The sequence below is a fragment of the Gymnoscopelus braueri genome (assembly GCF_963280865.1).
Source record: "Gymnoscopelus braueri genome assembly, chromosome: 4".
Classification (NCBI taxonomy): Eukaryota; Metazoa; Chordata; class Actinopteri; order Myctophiformes; family Myctophidae; genus Gymnoscopelus; species Gymnoscopelus braueri.
Window position 1 is genome coordinate 47,624,155 of NC_137605.1, and position 19,550 is coordinate 47,643,704.

General features: G+C 40.5%; 1 protein-coding gene across 2 annotated transcripts in view; it reads right to left on the reverse strand.

Moving 5' to 3' along the window:
• The window catches only part of klhl32 (kelch-like family member 32), a 73,728-nt gene that overhangs the window by 34,991 nt on the left and 19,187 nt on the right, over nt 1-19,550 (reverse strand). For both annotated transcript variants that reach the window (XM_080425703.1, XM_080425702.1), the window contains exon 4: nt 4,809-4,916. In XM_080425703.1, coding sequence (XP_080281829.1) covers nt 4,809-4,916 — 108 coding nt within the window. The remainder of the gene's footprint in view (nt 1-4,808; nt 4,917-19,550) is intronic.

The following is a 19,550-nucleotide window of genomic DNA, read 5'->3' on the forward strand; positions in this document are numbered from 1 at the left end:
TAATATTAACCAGACACACATATAGAGCTAACCCTAAATGTATACTAGTGGACTCCTAATGTGGCGTCTATTCCAATGTGTTACACATGTATTTCTACACATGTATTTAAAAAAAAAATATCTGCATTAATTAAATCAGTGTTGTACCTATTCTGAAGAAAACCTGGAGACTGGCAAGTCAGCCACGGTATACCAGACGAATCTACCATTGCAAAAAAAAAAGTGCCTTCTGCAGATTTGGTCTGGCACCGCTCAATTGTGATTGGATTTCACTCCCTCCGGAGTAGTGAGGGACCAATCAGGGCCCAGTATGCAAATATGGGGCAGGTTTATCACCAGAGGCATTTTTTTTAAATTCGCCCCTTGGAAATGCAGGTTCCACACAGAGATTCCAGACTAATATCTACGCAGTGATATTAGTCTGGCCATGCCAGGCTAGTATCAATGCAGCATTGTCAAAGACTATTTTGTGTTTGGGATTTTAATAGTTGGGTCTTATCATGACAGTCAGTGCTTTCATCACACATTATAATATATGTGTTTTTTTTAATACTGTACATACATTTTTTAAATCAAAGATTTGACACGGACACGAAAATGTCTCGCCACAAACACATTAATCCACGTACGGTCGGAACACACAAGCCCTGCTCATACGATGAAGCACTGTATACACAAGGCTATGGCTTGTGTATCCCTGTGGCGGTTGTGCCTGCTAAACCCGTTGGCCTGTGGGCATGTGACTGGCGGATTTTTAGTAGGTTATTATTTACAGTGCGGAGATAAGCATATTGCCCCTGGTCTCCCAACTCCTATCATCTCCACTGGGCAGACAGGAACAACACAACATCAGCAGTGTGGTGGTGGTGGTGGTGACTGAGCTGGCCCGCTGCTGACCTACTTCTACAGTCTGACCGACGCCCCCACTCCGCTCGTTCTCCACCGTGGAAATACAATTAGGAGAAACGGCGCCACAGGCTGCCAAGCCACAAGGATGCTCATTAGACGCAGGGGTTCCTGGCACACAAGGTCAGGCTCGGGCTAGAAGTCACTGCACAATCAATTAAAGCGGGTGATCCGCTTAATCGTGAGGTTTGAGAGACGCTGTTGTTGTTTTTTTTGTCCTGAGGCCATTGATACCTCGCCCACACTGCTCACGCTGATGTCACATTCTTCTCCTCCTTTTTAGACACCTTTTGTTGATATTCTGAATTTTTAACTCTGTATTAAAACCCATTAAGACCTGGAACGCATCTGTGTCATTTTTTTATTTGAGATAAAAAGCATTATTTTACACTTTGGCTATTCAAAAATAGCAGATATACAAGCTATACAAGCTTGTAGATCTGCTATTTTTGAAAAATCGTGACAATGTGAGCAAATCTTTGAATATATATATTCTTTCAAAGCAAACATTTGTAACTCAAATCTTTGCTTCTGGGGGGTCCCTGGAACAAAATATTTTGAGATGGGGTCGGCGGCCAAATACATATCATTTTGGGGGTCCTTGACATGAAAAAGTTTGAGAACCACTGATATAGAAACATACGTTTTTGGGCGGTGTAGCCGCCCCTATAAGTGGGGTTGGGACACCTCATTAGTACACCCTTCGCTGTACTGTGATTGGCTCATAATTAGTACACCCCTAGCATTAGTACACCCCTAGCTGTACTGTGATTGGCTGACTCTATTGGCTGACTCTATTCAGCACTGTGATTGGCTAGCGAGACACATGATGAAATTAATAACCTATAATAGGACTATGCAAACCTTTTTTTTTAAGTGAGCTTCCATCACTGTGATGACCACACCGCCCACTTCACACTGGGTGTGATTTTTGGGCGGTGAAACCGCCCCTATATGTGAGGTTTGGATATTTGCACACCAAATCCTGCGCTGTGATTGGCCACAAATGTCCCCCCCTAAACCTGCACCGTGATTGGCCAATCACAGTCTATTCAGGACTGTGATTGGCTAGGGAAACATGACACATGTGCATAGCCCTATAAATAGGACCATTACTTAAAAAAGAACATACATTTGTTTTTTTTAAGTTATGGTTTCTTCCATGGTTTCTTCCATCACTTCTTCCATCACTACTTCCATCACTTCTTCCATCACTGTGATGACCACTTCACACTGGGTGTGATTTTTAGAATACTGTTGGGATTTAGAAGACATTTGTAGAATCAGCTTCAGGTCTTAATGGGTTAAGAAAATAAAGTAAAGATCATTAAGATCCTTGTTTTATTGTATGGCATTTGGCCTCTGTGCCCTCACAAAAAGTGGGCTTGCCCCTAATATGCTGAAATGGCATACTCTACACAGGAGCCTAACTGGTCTCCTCTCTCTGGCCTCATCCAGCAAGAGTGAATTGAAGCTCCTCTCCTCCATGCACCTGTTCTGTTATTTATCCCTTTAATCGTCTGTCTCCATTTTTGCTGTGGCCAAGAGCCGGGCCACAAGCGACAGCAAGGAGGAAGGTAGGTACTCGTTTGCTCTCACGTGCTGCAGCGTTTTGTGTCCTGTTGCTTTTGCAGGGCTTAAGTGGTTAATTCATAATATACTTTTTACCGTCCTAGAAATGTAGTGGAGTCAAAAAGTACAATATTTGTCCTTGAAACGTAGTGGAGTGAAAGTCATACAGTAAGTATCCAAAAAATACAAATACTCAGGTAAAGTACAGATACTCAAAACATGTACTTTTAAATATACTTTGTTAACTGTCCACCGCTGATAATATGTAGAATATAGTATAATACAGAAAATACATTAGGGCAAGTAGATTTATACAGTGTTGCGTGCCATAGTACGTAGTCACGTGCCAAAAAATTGCTGATCTACTGGACAAGTGCTTGGCGATACGAGCTTGTCCAGGAGGGAGATCGTCTAATTTTGTAGATTGGCTAATTGCGGAATGAGACTACAGCACGCCACAACATATTGTCTGTCGGGTGGAAACCTCATACACTATGTCCAAAACTGTGACTTTTCAGGATTCAAATTTAAATACATCAAAAGTAGCAGATCTCTCCGGTGTCCATGCTGAGCTCTGCACTTCCGGGTGGTACTATCACACACATTAGTAGTCAGGTGATAAAAAGCTCTCTCAGAATCTGGCGCCAATTTAGAAAACATTTTGGTTTTAAAAACATGTGTGGCCATATGCCTCTGACTAACAATCATCTTTTTCCTCCCTCCCGGACGGACACAGCTTTTAAGACATGGCACTCCAATGGCTTGATATTGTTTTGTGATTTATTCTTAGATGGTACATTTGCCTCTTTTGAAACCCTTCAACAGGACCATGAGTTACCAAAATCTAACTTTTTTAGATACCTCCAAGTACGTAGTTTTGCTAGGGAACATTTTCCATTTCCAACTATGCCAGATAAGAGTATACTAGACACCATACTAGACTGGGACCCCATACACCAAAGGAAGCATATCTAATATATATAAGGCTAAACAGGAGATTAGACCGCCTCTCTTGGACAGAACAAAACTAGCCTGGGAACAGGACCTAGGTATTGAGCTGGAGGAGGATACCTGGGAGCGCTCTTTGAGACGCATTAATACCACCTCCTTGTGTCTCAGATACTGCTTGATCCAATTTAAAATACTCCATCGTTTGCATTTCTAGAGAGAAAAACTGTCCAAAATGTATCCTGATATTGATTTTACCTGTATAAGATGTAATCTGGAGCCAGCAACTGTTGGTCATATGTTTTGGGGATGCACATCCTTGACTCAGTTTTGGAATAATATTTGTAATGCCTTTTCATCCATTTGTCATATAACAATTGAGCCCAACCCAATAACTGCTATATTTGGAGTTCCCAATGATGATGTACCAATTACCTCTCCTCAAGCCAACTTCATAGCATTCTCCTCACTTATAGCCCGGAGGCTTATTCTCCGCAATTGGAAATCAGATAAACCACCAACGTTCACGAATTGGGTCAGGGATGTGCTGTCCTTTATACCTTTAGAAAAGCTCAGATACAACAGATAGAAGTCTCGCCAAAAATGTATAAAGGCCTGGTCCCCTTTTATTGAATTCACCCTTTCTCTATCTTTTCCTACAACTACTGGAAGTGATACTGTATTTTGACTGAATAAGTGTTTTTCCTATCATGACGTATGTCCTTTTGTTTTCATTATTGTTCCTGTTTACTGTGATTTCTAGAAATATTCGTCACTCTTCTTCTGACTGAACTTGGATGTGTGGTAGCCCCTATTTGCCAAATCAATTACACCATTGTCTGGTCTGGATGCACTAAAACCCCCTTAAGCTTATTAAGGCTTTTTCATTTTGATTTTTAATTTCATTTATTTTTTGTCTATTTTATTTTCAATTCCTGCTTCAAATTATTTACTGCTCCCGTATTGTATTTATTTTCTCCCATTTATAAATGTTGTTTTATTGTTGTAATTGTATTTTCTGTGAGGGAACCGGGGAGGGTGGGGTATTTGTGGGGTTGTATGTCTCAATAATTGAAAATCCTATAAATAAAGTTGTAAAAAAAAAAAAAAATAGCAGATCTACAAGCTCAAAACGCTTTGCGTCGTGCCGCGTTTCAAGCTTGCGGATCTGCTTCCTTTATTTGACACTGTAGTATGATCAATTTACGAAAAAAAACAAAACACAAAAAGTTAGAATACGGACATAAGAGGTTTCTGCCCAACAGCGACGATGTGAATCAAGCCTGAGTTTGACAGTGTGTGTGTGTGTGTGTGTGTGTGTGTGTGTGTGTGTGTGTGTGTGTGTGTGTGTGTGTGTGTGTGTGTGTAGGTGTATGGCTCACCTGTCCGGTGTAGGCAAAGTCTAGAGCGTGCTTCAGTCCCACACTGGTCACTCCCTGCAGGGTCACTTCATCAGCCTCACTCTCCACCATGCACAGGCTGAACATGGCCTGGAGACAGGCACACACAGAGGAGCAGAGCATGCTGGTCAAAATAATGGACAATACCGTGATTCTCAACCTTAGGAATTTCAGGGACCCCCAGTTCGATATTCATTATACCATTCTTTATCTGTGGGATCCCCAATCTATACTGTAAAAATCCTTAGAATGCAACTTTGCCGATTTTGCACCCAAAACCTATTCTAATGAAGTTGAGACATAATAAACATGTTGGAGTGTGTTTTTTTTCCCCCTGTGTTTTGATATTTTGATGATGATGATTTTGGCGACTGTGACATCAACGTACATGAATGTCAGTTTTTCATGGACGACGTTTCCTCCAGCTGACGTCAATCACCTTGTTAAGACCGTCAAACACCTAGTCAGACTGTACCAAGTGGTCAGGGAAGAGAGAGGGGTGTAGCTGGAGTTTTTGGACCCGTAATACACTCTCAGAGTTACAGTTACAGACCCATAACGGTCCCTTTGGACCCCTGGTGGTCCCGGGAACCCAACGTTGAGAACCAGTGTTTGAAGCACATATCATATTGTCAACATTCCGCAGAAAGGAGAAACCCTGGCCTGTATCTCTCTCATTTTACCACTTTTGCAGTAAATTACACCTAACATTGTTCTTGGATCCTTTTTATACCCCGCAAGAAGATCATGGTTTCACCTGTGTGTGTGTGTGTGTGTGTGTGTATGTGTATGTGTATGTGTATGTGTATGTGTGTGTGTGTGTGTGTGCTCCACCAAGCTTAATATCCTACTATATCATATTCTGTTGCTGACAGCAGCATGAAATCATGAAAACAATGTCTTGCTTTTTGCTTCTGTCCGCTCTTTACTCCTATCCCTAGTAACTGGATCTGAATGTTTTTTTTTTTCTTTCTGTCTGTGCCATGCAGGCCTCTCCTTATTAGACACTAGACCTGTGCCTGTCGGGCACTGGCCTACTCGGGAACCATGCAAGTTGGGAACGATGCAAATAGGGAATGCATAACCCACCCTGTTATGCAATACCCATTATACCCATTGTCAGAGGACCCATTATATTTATAACCGTCCGTCCGTGTCCCTTGTGTGTCCATAAATCTCTGTATATGTCTGTCTGCCTGTGTCCCTTTTATGATTGTGCACATATGGAGATCTCTACATCTGTCTGTCCATGTCCCTTTTATGGCCATATGTCGAGATCCCTGATGTTATCAGTATATATGGGCATGCCCATATATGGGCATATCGGGGCGATCTGCGGTTCTGGAAAGCCCTTGAGCAGTAAAGTAAAAGTACCTCAAAATCGTAAGTACAGCACTTGAGTACATGTACTTAAGTTACTTTACACCACTGGTCAATAGCAATCACCATCTCTGAACCAGACACTCGTCTCATGTGGAGCACATAATCACTGTTACACAGAGGAGCACTTGTACTTTTGCTGCTGCGACGCAGTCAACCCTCTGCCTGCACAAAACGCTACCGACAACCATTTAAATCCCTGAAGAAGACCATTCCACGTCAAAACGTTGGTTATTGTAGTGACCATGTATCCTTTTGTTAAAAAACACGTTTTGGCCCATTTGTGTGAGCCACTCTTGGGCAGACTGAAATAATAGACGCTTGTTGCAGATTGAAGTGCCACCAGATCAGTGCCGCCGTTTCCAAAGCCACACTGCATGGCTGGTCTCCCTACCGTCCTATACATCTTCCCTCTCACTCAAGGCTGTCACCATTACAAATTTAAATTGATGATTAATTGTCACTCAAATAATTGCGATTAACGATTTTAATTGTGTGTCTGGCGTTGAACATTGGAACATGTGAAGCCTTTTAGGCTTCCTAATGAAACATTTCACATGTGGCAGATTTGATAAACTGAAATATACAACGAAATTATTGACATATTTGATCATTTAAAAAAAAGCAGAAATAGCTGTTTTTTATATTTGAAAATGTGTGAAAATCTTTCAACATGGAAACGATTATGCAAAAATAATTGTGATTATCTCAAATAATTGCGATCAGACGATTATGTAATAGTTGTGACAGGCCTACTCTCACTGGTACCCTTCAAATCACTCCTATCACTTTCCTCCATCCATTCCACCGTGCCTGCACTCTCTTCCACACTCACTCACACCATTATGAGAGGACAGGTCAAGTGCAACGTGGCAGCTGTACTACAACATCCTTTGGAAGGACTGCATTAAAAAAAGGTATACTATTCCATGAGGGAGACACAAGCAGGGTTCTTAATGCAGTATTTTGTGCTATACAGTATATCCAGCTTTGATTTAACATGTAAATGCCTTGTAAAGGCCTCTAAGTCACTCCAATCAGGCAAGCTTTTTTTTTTTAAAGGGGGGATTCTGCATTCACACTGGCAGCTACAAAGCGTCAGGCTATACCAGTGACATGAAGATACAAAGCAACGCTTGACGTTTGTAGCTGCTACAAAATATCTACAAAGCTACAGTTGAGCTGGCTTCAACGGCAGCTACAAAGCTACAAAATGACCAAGTGCTGTTCAACCATTTCCGCTCACCTTCTCTCTTCTTACAATTCCTCTTTGTAATGGGGGGTGGGGGGTGGGGGGGGCACTAATTATTTCTGTCCGTCAGTTCCGTGTTCTTTTGAACCCCAGCCTTTATGTATTTTCCTTTACATGTTTCTCGCTCGTCTGCTTGACGTCAGCGAGCGTTGTTGATCAACACTTGAACGGCGACTCGGAGACATGCTTTGTGTTCTTTTGTGGGTCTGCCGGTGTGAGAGCGTCAGCATTAGTCACAGCCTGGGTTCCTCTAGTACATTACATTCCCTCTGGGAGGAACTATTATGCAATGGTGGAAAGTAACTAAGTACATTTACTCAAGTACTGCACTTCAGTAAAATGTTGAGGTATTTTTTACTTTACTGGAGTATTTCCAATTTGTAGTACTTTTACTTCTACTCCACTACATCTCAGTGGCAATTATTATACTTTTACTCCACTACAATTATTTGACAATTTTAGTTACTAGTTACTTTATAGATTTGGATTATTAAAAAAAAGGATACATTAACCACTTCAGCTCTGTCAGTCCGGCCATTTGAAAATAGCCGATCTACAAGCTCGCAATGCGTCGCACTGCTATTTTCAACTTATGCCAATACTTTTGTACTTTCACTCAAGTAAATTTTTTATTCCGGACTTTTACTCGTATTTCTACGTTGCAGTATTGATACTTTTACTTAAGTAAAAAAAAATTAGTACTTTTTTCAAACACTGCTATTATGTGTCTCATCTGTTTAAGACAGTAGGTAGCTGATATATTGCACTTTTAACTGCTTGTTTGAGAAGAGAATGTACTACACTTATTGTAAGTCGCTTTGGATAAAAGCGTCTGCTAAATGACTGTAATGTAATGTAATGTAATGTAATGTAATGCGTTATGACTTATGAGCACAGGTCAGGTCAAGTGCAACGCTGCAGCTCTTACATACTGCAGCATCCTGTGGAGGAAGCACTGCAGTGTGCATGACTGTTATTATGGGTGGCCTGCTGAGCTCTACTGTGTGTCCCAGTCAGAGAGAGAGAGAGAGAGAGAGAGAGAGAGAGAGAGAGAGAGAGAGAGAGAGAGGAGCCATCCGTCACCTCCGCTAGTCCCCTCAGCACCTCTGCCAAGGTCAGCACCACAACCCTGATGCAGCCCTGCTTGAGGCCAGAGGCTTAGCAGTGTGCACCCATTCCCCCCCCCACACACACACACACACAGTACAGTATGCACATACAAACACATCTTTATGTATTACACGCACGCACGCACACGCACACACGCAAGCAGTCACGCACGCACGCACGCACGTTTGTATTACTATACTTTAGGGCTGATAAATTAATATTCGAATTTCAAATATTCCACGAATATGGGGAAAATATGCATGTGTGTGTTTTTTTGTTTTATGTTCACAGAGGAAGATTGTGACAAAGAGAGAATTTTTACTTGTATCTTTGTGTGTGCGTGTGCGACATATTAGACATAGATTAGACATAGTCATGCCTGAATTATGCTTTGTTGCGCTAAAATAGCCGATATACAAGCTCACACAGGCTTTAGGCTTACGGTTAAAAGTGGCAAACAAAAACCCTGTAAAAATGGCATTCATAAAAGCGCTGTACCCCTGATGTCCTCACATGTATAGTAGGGATGGTAACTTTCCTCAGAAATTATATTTGAATATTGGTCTTAAAAATTGGCAGATATTCGAATATATTCGAATATTATTATTATTATTATTATAAAAAAACTATAATATATATATATATATTTTTTTTATGTTTATTTGACAGGGACAATACAAAAAACAATGTATCAAGTTATAAAAACAAACAAAACATATGTTTTACTGGATCCGAGCACTTGATACATTGTTTTTTTGTATTGTCTCTGTCAAATAAACATAAAAAAAATATATATATATATATTATAGTTTTTTTATAATAATAATAATAATAATAATATTCGAATATATTCGAATATCTGCCAATTTTTAAGACCAATATTCAAATATAATTTCTGAGGAAAGTTACCATCCCTACTATACATGTGAGGACATCAGGGGTACAGCGCTTTTATGAATGCCATTTTTACAGGGTTTTTGTTTGCCACTTTTAACCGTAAGCCTAAAGCCTGTGTGAGCTTGTATATCGGCTATTTTAGCGCAACAAAGCATAATTCAGGCATGACTATGTCTAATCTATGTCTAATATGTCGCACACGCACACACAAAGATACAAGTAAAAATTCTCTCTTTGTCACAATCTTCCTCTGTGTCATTGTCTTTCTGTCACACACACACACGGACGCACACACGCACACGCACATGCACGCACACGCACACGCACACGCACACGCACACGCACACGCACACGCACACGCATGCACGTAGCACACCCCAGGTTGCGCCACTGGCCTGTCTGCCTGTGCTCAGTCAAGCGGTGGATTTTTAATTAGCACAGCTGTGAATCAACAAAGCCCAGTTGAAAAGGCGAAACAGACAGGGCCTTGGTTAACGCTCACACAGCCCCTAAAGTCAACCCTCCCTGCCTCGTATATTATCCTCACAGCAAAGACTGCAAGCCTGCTTAAAGTCCATGTGCATGCATCAGAGAATCTTGATGAGGTTGGGAGGAGAGAAAAAAGACTGGGATGTGGAAGAGGCGGGACGTTGTTGCTCGCAGCACTGCCATCGTGCCCCAGTGTCTGGGGAGGAAGGGACTAACCTGCACACTACTCCTCAGGGTTATTATAATAGTTAACTAAAACTTGCTCAAACTATACATGAAAAAAAATCACATTTTAGTTAAAGGAAGGGTAAGTGATGTTTTTTTGTTAAAATAAGTGTTAAATACAGTAGCTCTATATTCTGATAATACTCATTGATATAGAGTTTTTGTTCAGTAACAGGAGTCGCCCCATCTCTCTTGTTCTTTAGAAAACAGAAAATGCATTTTCAGGTCGGGATACCTATTTTGTCCAATCACGAGAGAGAACTTGCACAGAATACAGATTAAACAAGTGAAATTGGAAGTGATGGCACTAAGAAATGAGCAGACAAAATTCGAACTGGAACATTATAAAATTGAAGCTGATAAATGGGTACTAGAGATGCGCGGATCACGGTTTTAGGGGTCAATCAAATATAATTATTAATTAGTATTGGATAAACCGTGGGTGAAATAATGCAGGAATTAAATTAATGATATCAATCTATAGGCCTATTATAGCTTTTAAAAAGCACAAAATCTCGCCGTGTGTGCGTTTGTAGTATTTTAAAATTACGTCATTTTACATCAGGCACAAATCAGCCACCTACTGCACATCGCTAACAACAGTGTACCGCATGCAGCCGGTGTTGCCAGATCTTGCGAGAGAAATAAGCAGCTAGTTCTATGAAAACAAGCCCAAAACAAGCGCCAAACAAGGCCAAAAGTCGCTTATAAAAAGCAGACATGGCAACAAAGTGAAAGCAGAGTAAAGTGAATGAAGCTCCGTCTTATTGTTACCATGGATATGGATTGTATACAGTCACTACATCGCGACAGACAGTGGTGAGTAACATTGTTTATAAGAAAACTAACGTCAGGAAAATAATAATAATTTGATGCGGTTGGTGCAGATCTAGAAATAGGATGGTACAATTAATGAGGTTGGATGGCGGGTGGATAATGAACATGTATACGCGGATTTGGGTGACGAATAATCCCATCCGCGCATCTCTAATGGGTAATCTCTCCTGATTGGCTGGAAATGTTCCAAACAACCTGAGAATGTATTTTGTGTTTATTAAAGAGCTGGAGAGACGGGTAGACCTGAACAAACCCTCTATAGCAATGATTACTATCAGAATATAGAGCTTTAACCTTTTGACAAAAAACGTTTTGTTTTAACCAAAAACTATCACTTCATAAAAATACAAACGACACTTTACAAAAGAAGAACGACGACTAACTGAAAATACATTGTGTGTTTACAAAACTAAAACAAACTAAAAGCATAGATAAAAATGATATGTCTTTAATCTCGCCCCTGACTACCCCATATTAGAAAACTAACACTAAAACGAATACAAACTAAACTAAACTAAAACTAAGCATTTTCCACAAAAAAAATCTAAACTTAACTAACAAAGTAAAAATTAAAAATAATAATAATTAAAGAGAAATCTAAACTCTAATAACCTTGGCTGGTATCACTGCCATGCACCAGTCTCTGGGGAAGGGACTTGCACATTATACTCATGTGACTAGAGAACACATTACAGCTAAGAAGCAAGCTAATGCTACTAACCCTGAGGCGTGTTCTTCTCAAAGGCAACTCTGTGTGTGTGTGTGTGTGTGTGTGTGTGTGTGTGTGTGTGTGTGTGTGTGTGTGTGTGTGTGTGTGTGTGTGTGTGTGTGTGTGTGTGTGTGTGTGTGTGTGTGTGTGTGTGTGTGAGACGGGGGGGGGGGGATTATCAGCCTGGAGTTGAGCTTGGAATGAGTATCAAAAATCCTCTCATTATGCTACCAGCCAGTGGACACAAATTGCAATCTATACTATGTTCTACGCACGGCTTTGTTTCCCAAACATTGGACTCAGGACCCATTTTGGGGGCACAGACACATTTTTTATGGGTTGCGAGTAGATATCCTTTTTTTTTTATTCTACGCTTTGTTAAAAAAAACATATATATATATTTCAAAAGATTTATATATATATATATTTCAAAAATATGTATAAAATATTTTTTTTATATTTTTTTCAAAATCATTTCAGATTAAAGAATAAATACATCTAAAATAACAGCTTGTGAGCTTGTTTAGAGCTTAAATAGGGCTTAAAGCTGTACTATGTAACTTTCCTCTTCTGCCCCGGATTTGAACCCGGTTTCCTGTGCACGTGCTGAAATGTTTTACCATTGAGCTAATAGAGCTTATAGTGGCAGAAAGCCAATTGGAGAGATCCTGTGTAGAAGAGAAACCTATGCGGGGGTGAGACCCAATGTAAAGTTAGAGCAGTGTATATCAACCCTGGCAAACGTCCCAATTTTGGGCCGGGGCTACTGCTGAGGTGTGCCGCGCCGTTTTTTTTTTTAAACAATAATAATAATCAGGCATGCAAACAGCCCCGAGGTGAAAAGGGTGACAACATGCTGTTTTTTTTCGGGTCAGGTGTCACACTATTGCCCTATTTGGATTCAAAACGGCTAGTGGAAGCTGAAAAGCTACAAGTTTGCATGTCTGAATAATGCAAAAACAGAAATATTTGTTTACATTTGCTTTTTTTCTCCCCCATATATTTTCATGATAAAAAAGTGCGTATCATATCGAAATCGTATCGAAGTTGTGTGCCCAATATCGTATCGTATCGTTTCGTGAAATGTGAAAATCGGCACACCCCTAGTGTGTGTATATAGATATACCGTATATATATATATAATTATATATACCGTATATGATATCTAGGTGTGCCCTGGGATTTTTTGGCTATGCCAGGTGTGCCTTGGCACAAAAAAGGTTGATAGACACTGAGTTAGAGGGCCTCTAGAGCAGGATATTGAGTAACAAGGGAACCAGGAGACCTGGTACTGCCAGACCCCTAGTGGTTGAAAGATCAAAGCACTACGTCACGCTAAGCTTGGCCAATCAAAAAGAGGACAGAAGACAGACCTCTTTTATGCCCATGTATGGACGAAAATGTTTGGAGAGGGGGACCGAACAGAAGACAGACCTCTTTTATGCCCATGTATGGACGAAAACGTTTGGAGAGGGGGACCGAACAGAAGACAGACCTCTTTTATGCCCATGTATGGACGAAAACGTTTGGAGAGGGGGACCGAACAGAAGACAGACCTCTTTTATGCCCATGTATGGACGAAAACGTTTGGAGAGGGGGACCGAACAGAAGACAGACCTCTTTTATGCCCATGTATGGACGAAAACGTTTGGAGAGGGGGACCGAACAGAAGACAGACCTCTTTTATGCCCATGTATGGACGAAAACGTTTGGAGAGGGGGACCGACAAAGCCTCATGTAGGCCCGACCCCCTGGGTCTGGCAAAAAGGACTCAAGCACGAAGAGTAGGGGAAGCAGCTACTCTGAGTTCAGCAGACATTCAGTGCTACCAGGGCAAGGGTATGAAGTCCATTTCTGGGAAAAGAGCACCATAGAAGGTCCCATAAGAGGGTGATAGCAAGTACACATATCAAATGTTGTCATGATCAAGAATGTCATCAGACCAATGAACTCTTATTTAACGGAATCAAGGGTAGTTCTCAGAATTCATATCATGTCAGAGCGAACTCTTAAATTCTCGGAAAAGAGGTCATTTACATGGAAGATGCTGTTATGCGCCTGATTGGGAAATAACTAGACATGGATCAGCAGTGGTGTAAAGTTTTTACTGGTGTTTATTTTTTTACTTTACTGGAGTATTTCCAGTTTTCAGTACTTTTACTTCTACTCCACTACATCTCGGATCCAAATATTGTACTTTCACTCCACTACAATTATTTGAAAACTTTAGTTACTAGTTACTTTGTAGATTTTGATTATTATTACAACACATACATTAACCACTTCAACCCTATATACATTTCGGCCATTTGAAAATAGCCGATCTACAAGCTCACAATGCGTCCCGATGCGACGCATTGTGAGCTTGTAGATCGGCTATTTTCAAAAGATTGTTATACATTTCATACATTTGAAAACTTGTGAAATGGGACATTCTGCACTTTTACTTTTGTACTTTAAGTATATTTTTCATACCAATACTTTTGTACTTTTACTCAAGTAAATATTTGAATTTCGGACTTTTACGTGTAACAGAGTATTTCTACATTGCAGTATTCATACTTTTACTTAAGTAAAAGAAAATTGCACTTTTTCCACCACTGTGGATCAGGAAGGAGGGGGCCCACCAAAGGGACTGAAAAAAATGTCTAAATACTGAGTAAAGATATCATTAGACAGTATCTAACAGAGATGAGCTCATGAGCATCGTCTGCTACAGCTATGCTGTAACCTAACTGCTCGCAAATAAACTAAGATTGATTGAAGATCTGCCTGGACTAAGTGTCTTTCCTCTCACTAGCCTGGTACAAAAAGAGTATCCTAATTCTACAGGTATCCACTTCACCTGCCTGCTTGCTCAGGGGATGAATACAATCTTGACCATCAGGTCAAACATTTTATTTGTTATAAATAAGTAATATTGTATTAACATTTTATTCATTAACAAAAAGTTACATAGTGATGCTTTACGTAGTTAAAGGGAAATTTCACTTTCACACATGGGGTCATTTTAATGTCTACTCAGACTTTTGTGAGCACCCCAGCTGTGTTTTTTCAATTACTTTTTTCATCATTTTTTTAAAAAACATTGGGGGAAATGAGCAAAATAAAATGAAATAAAAAAAATGTGTAATTTTTTTTCACGTATTAGAAGGACAATATCAGTCACCAGAACCTAGGACGTGTGTTTTCAATGAATCTAACATGGTTGGTTAAAATGGAGTTTGAAGTTACAATAGGTCTGATAAAATGAATATCAGATATCTAAATATTGAACCAACCAAGCGACTTAAAAACTGTCTGGGGTGCTCGCAAAAGCCTGAGTAGACGTTCAAATGACCCCAAACAAGTTTGAAAGTGAAATATGAGGACGGTAGTGCACACACATCCCTGGCCCAGGTGCAAGGCAAGCAAAAGGATCACAAAAGAGAATAGAGTCTGCACAGTGGTGATAATGAAAAAGCTCCGCTGTATTTTATTATGCCCATTCCCATTATGTCCTAATGAAGATCTAAGTGATCGAACCATTGACAACGCAATAAAATACAGCAGAGGTTTTTCAGCATCACCAGTGTGCAGACACTATTCTCTTTTGTGAAGTGAAATATCTCTTTAATTCATAATGGCCCTCATTTAACAAAGTGGTGTCGACCTAATAATGGACATATACGGCGAGATCACCGCAATTGTCGGCATTTATCAATCTATCGTGACTTTGACTTTGGCGTACGGCCCGCTCAGATCTCACTTCTGGTTTGTTCCATTGTAGACCTGCGGAGCAGCATTATCTGAACATCTGACAGGCATCTAAACATATGTATTCACTCCAAAAATGTATAGCTCTAAAACTAATAAATGTGAAAAAATTGCATATATCGACGAAGTGTCATATGAAATTGGTAGGATATTTCCAAGTGTGCAAGCAATTAAAATCGAGCAATTAAAAACAATATAACATATTTACAATGTTACAAGTTAGATGCTTAATCATTCAGCCATTTAAACAGTGCTTTACTGGCTCTGTTAAGACATGTGAGCGGATATATGTGAGAGGATTTTGGGGACTGCTCCGCTGTTATTTTCATGGAGAGTGAGGTCTGCCCACTGCCCAGCGCAAGTTATATTTTGGCCACGCGACCGCAGCGGGAGATCGGAGGTAGGTATAGGTATCGTTAGGATTCCGATTCCGGTTCTGCTTATCGGTTTCGGCTCCTAACGGTTCCCTATTTCGGTTCCAAAATGGTAAAAAAAATAAGAGGTCAAATGTTTATTTTACAAAAGTAACTTTATTCTTCTAAGCCTAAGACGGAGAGTAACATCCCAGGGCAGTAGTGTTTTACTTCTTACTACTGACAATGACAATAACAAATATAAAAGCCTGACTGAGCAGCATTGGGGCCAAAAATCTACTGTAAACTGAATTCACTGCAAAACAGCAAATAGTCTTCCCTTAAATAAATAATTCAAGGAATAAAACAAAGTGCATTCAGTACATAACAGCTGCTTACATCCAAATAAACATAGTCCAGTGTGTGTGTGTGTGTGTGTGTGTGTGTGTGTGTGTGTGTGTGTGTGTGTGTGTGTGTGTGTGTGTGTGTGTGTGTGTGTGTGTGTGTGTGTGTGTGTAGTGCAGCGTGAATGCGTAGTCACGTAAGTTAGACAGGTCCTGACAAATAGTCAACGTGTCATCATGAAGCCTTTGTTTGAACGGCTTTTAGCACGTCTAGGAATCAATATGCAGAACCAAAATGTAATTATTTTTATGGGTACCCGGTACCCGGTACCCGCCATTTCTTTTTTCTTTTTTTTTTCGGTACCCAACCCTTATCGGAGGTAACCAGCCCACCACACACCAGCCTTCATCCATTCATGTTTACGCATTCCTCAATCACTCCATAAACGCTCAAATTAGGATGACAGCCCCAGGCTATCCATCTCTCATAGACGTGGTGTGGCGGCCACGGACTGACGGACCACAGGAGGACGCAGGACTGCTTTATTTTGCAAAACAGCAGACTGTACGCATCTCCACTCAGTGATATATCAGTGCATCCCTACTCTTAAGTATCTTCCTATCTGTGACTGAAGGGGCGTGTTTGTATATATAGAAGTGTTGATCTTTATGACATCCATAAGCGATCCATCAATCCCCCCCTCTCTCTACTCTTTCCACTGTGCTGGTCATGTCAGGTCCTGATCAATGGCTCTGCCATCCTCTCGGGGTGTGAATGACACCGATCTATACCTTTGATCAGCAAGCAGCTAGAACGCGGCTGGAAGCATCATCAGGCACAGCAGGGTCAGACTGCTACTGCACATGGCTGCTGGCTAGCCCTTCACACAGACTTCATTTCAAGTGTGCTGGGTACACGGACACAAGTGTTTGTGACAGACAGAAGAAAGGTAAAGAGAGAGAGAGAGAGAGAGAGAGAGAGAGAGAGAGAGAGAGAGAGAGAGAGAGAGAGAGAGAGAGAGAGAGAGAGAGAGAGAGAGAGAGAGAGAGAGAGGATGTTGTCCAATGGTTGTACATGCAGCTTAAAGACTTCACTTCTAATCATATGTACTGTATGTGTATTCCTGCACTGTCTGCACTGAGTGATCTGACAGCAAATGCACAATTCTTAAAAGGATCCCTGGCTAATGAGCCTTATATGGCTTACTGCTTAATACATTATAACTGTCCTCTATAAGAAAAGAGAAATATTTTCTTCTCAAGAGGGGCAAAAGGGGGGACAAAAGTTCTAAAATAAATATATATTTAAGGTGTTTTTATTTTTTTATTGTAGTTATAGAGAGCAATTATAATGTATATTAAGCATGTAAGGCTTATTAGCCAGAGATCCTTTTAAGGTTTTGCAAACTAGTTTTCCTAAATTGCAAAGTAACATTTCTTTATTCCCTTTTAAATGTACATACATTATTTAGACTGTTTTGTTCCACTTTTGCTTTGGCAATGTAAACATAATTTATGTTTTCACATGATAATTGAAAGATGGAGAGGGAGAGAGAAAGAGAGAGAGAGAGAGAGACAGACTGTAGTAGGCTACTTGGCTATTTATTTCCGCTGAACACTGTGTCCAAGATGAACAATCAATTAAGAGGGTGTCTGTAGCAAGTATTGATGAGTCAGGATGTGTGCTGTGAATGTGAAGTACACACATTAAACCAATTTATTAGCTCCTGCATTCTTCAAAACATTGAGTCCGTCTGTCTGTCTGTCCGTCCGTCTGTCACATTAATAAAGTGATATTTTGGTGTACTATAACGTCAGCTTGTGCCGGTGTATTTACATGTCTGCAATTGGCTAGTAGCACTGGTACATCCTGTAAGCCGGAGGGACAGGATCATTATAATTGGCTAGTTACTAGTCAGCCTGGGATCAATACCTTTTTCGGGTTTATGATCCGGTCAGGGGGGGAAGTAACCCTACGTCACTCCGGCCGCGATCAAGGGCATTGTAATAGGGCCTACCTAATAAAATCCTTGATGCAGCGTAGTTTAGCTTATTTTTAAAATACTAAATAGGTATAAATGTGAGGGAACTTTCCGGAGACTATTTAGCATCTGTCTACCTTCGTTATCCCACGGGGAAATTCTATTCCATTTAAATAGGGATTGGGGAAACAAACAGGGGGAACCAAAACAAAGCGGCTCCGCAAAACCAGACGCAACACCCAGAAGCAGAAGCTTTTTTTTATTATTATTTTTTTTGTAGGCGTGGCCTAGACCAGATCACACGGGCAATTTAATAACGAATACCAGCCTTTTCTCCAAGGTGGAAAGACTGGTGATACGAGGTTAGTAGTATAGATTCCCACAGCGTGAGGGGGGTGCTACAGGGATAAAGTACCTGTCCACCACCGCGGAGTCTAGGGATTCCAACCTACCGCAGTGGGAAATGGTACATTTATATAGCCGGATGTGTAAAGTAACGAAGTACATGTACTTAAGTACTATACTTTAGTACAATTTTGAGGTATTTCATGTACTTTACTTGAGTATTTCCAATTTTCAATACTTCTACTCCACTCGGATCCAAAAAGTGTACTTTTACTCCACTACATTTATTTAAAAACTTTAGTTACTAGTTACTTTGTAGATTTTGATTATTCTTAGTACAATACCTACATTAACCACTTCCGCCCTGTATACATTTCGGCCATATGAAAATAGCAGATATACAAGCCCACAATGCGTCGCGATGCGACACATTGTGGGCTTGTAGTGGGGCTATTTTCAAAAGATTTTTGTACATTGGAAAACTTGGAAAACTTGAAATGTGACATTCTGCATAATGAGTACTTTTACTTTTGGTACTTTAAGTTCATTTTGATGCCAATACTTTTGTACTTTTACTCAAGTAAATTTCGAATTCCGTACTTTTACTTGTAACAGAGTATTTCTACATTGCAGTATTGATACTTTTACTTAAGTAAAGCAATTGAGTACTTTTTCCACCACTGTATATTATAGCGCCTTCATCCAAAGTGCTTTTATGATGTGCATTACATTCACCCATTCACACACCGACGGCAGAGGAAACCACGCAAGGCACCAACCAGCTCATGGGGATTCAGTGTCTTGCTCGAGGACACTTTGACACTAACTGGAGGGGGGATGGGGGGGGGGGATCGAACAGGGAACCTTCCGTTTCCCAAGCGGCCGCTCTACCTCCTCCTGAGCCACTGCTGCTTGTATATGGGCTATGTTTGGTGTAGAGGTTAGGTGTAGTGAAGTGAAAAGCGGTCCAAGTACAGCAACTCAGGTCTGTTTTACTAAGAATAGAGGGTGGTTAACACTAAGGATTTTACCACCCTTCGAAACG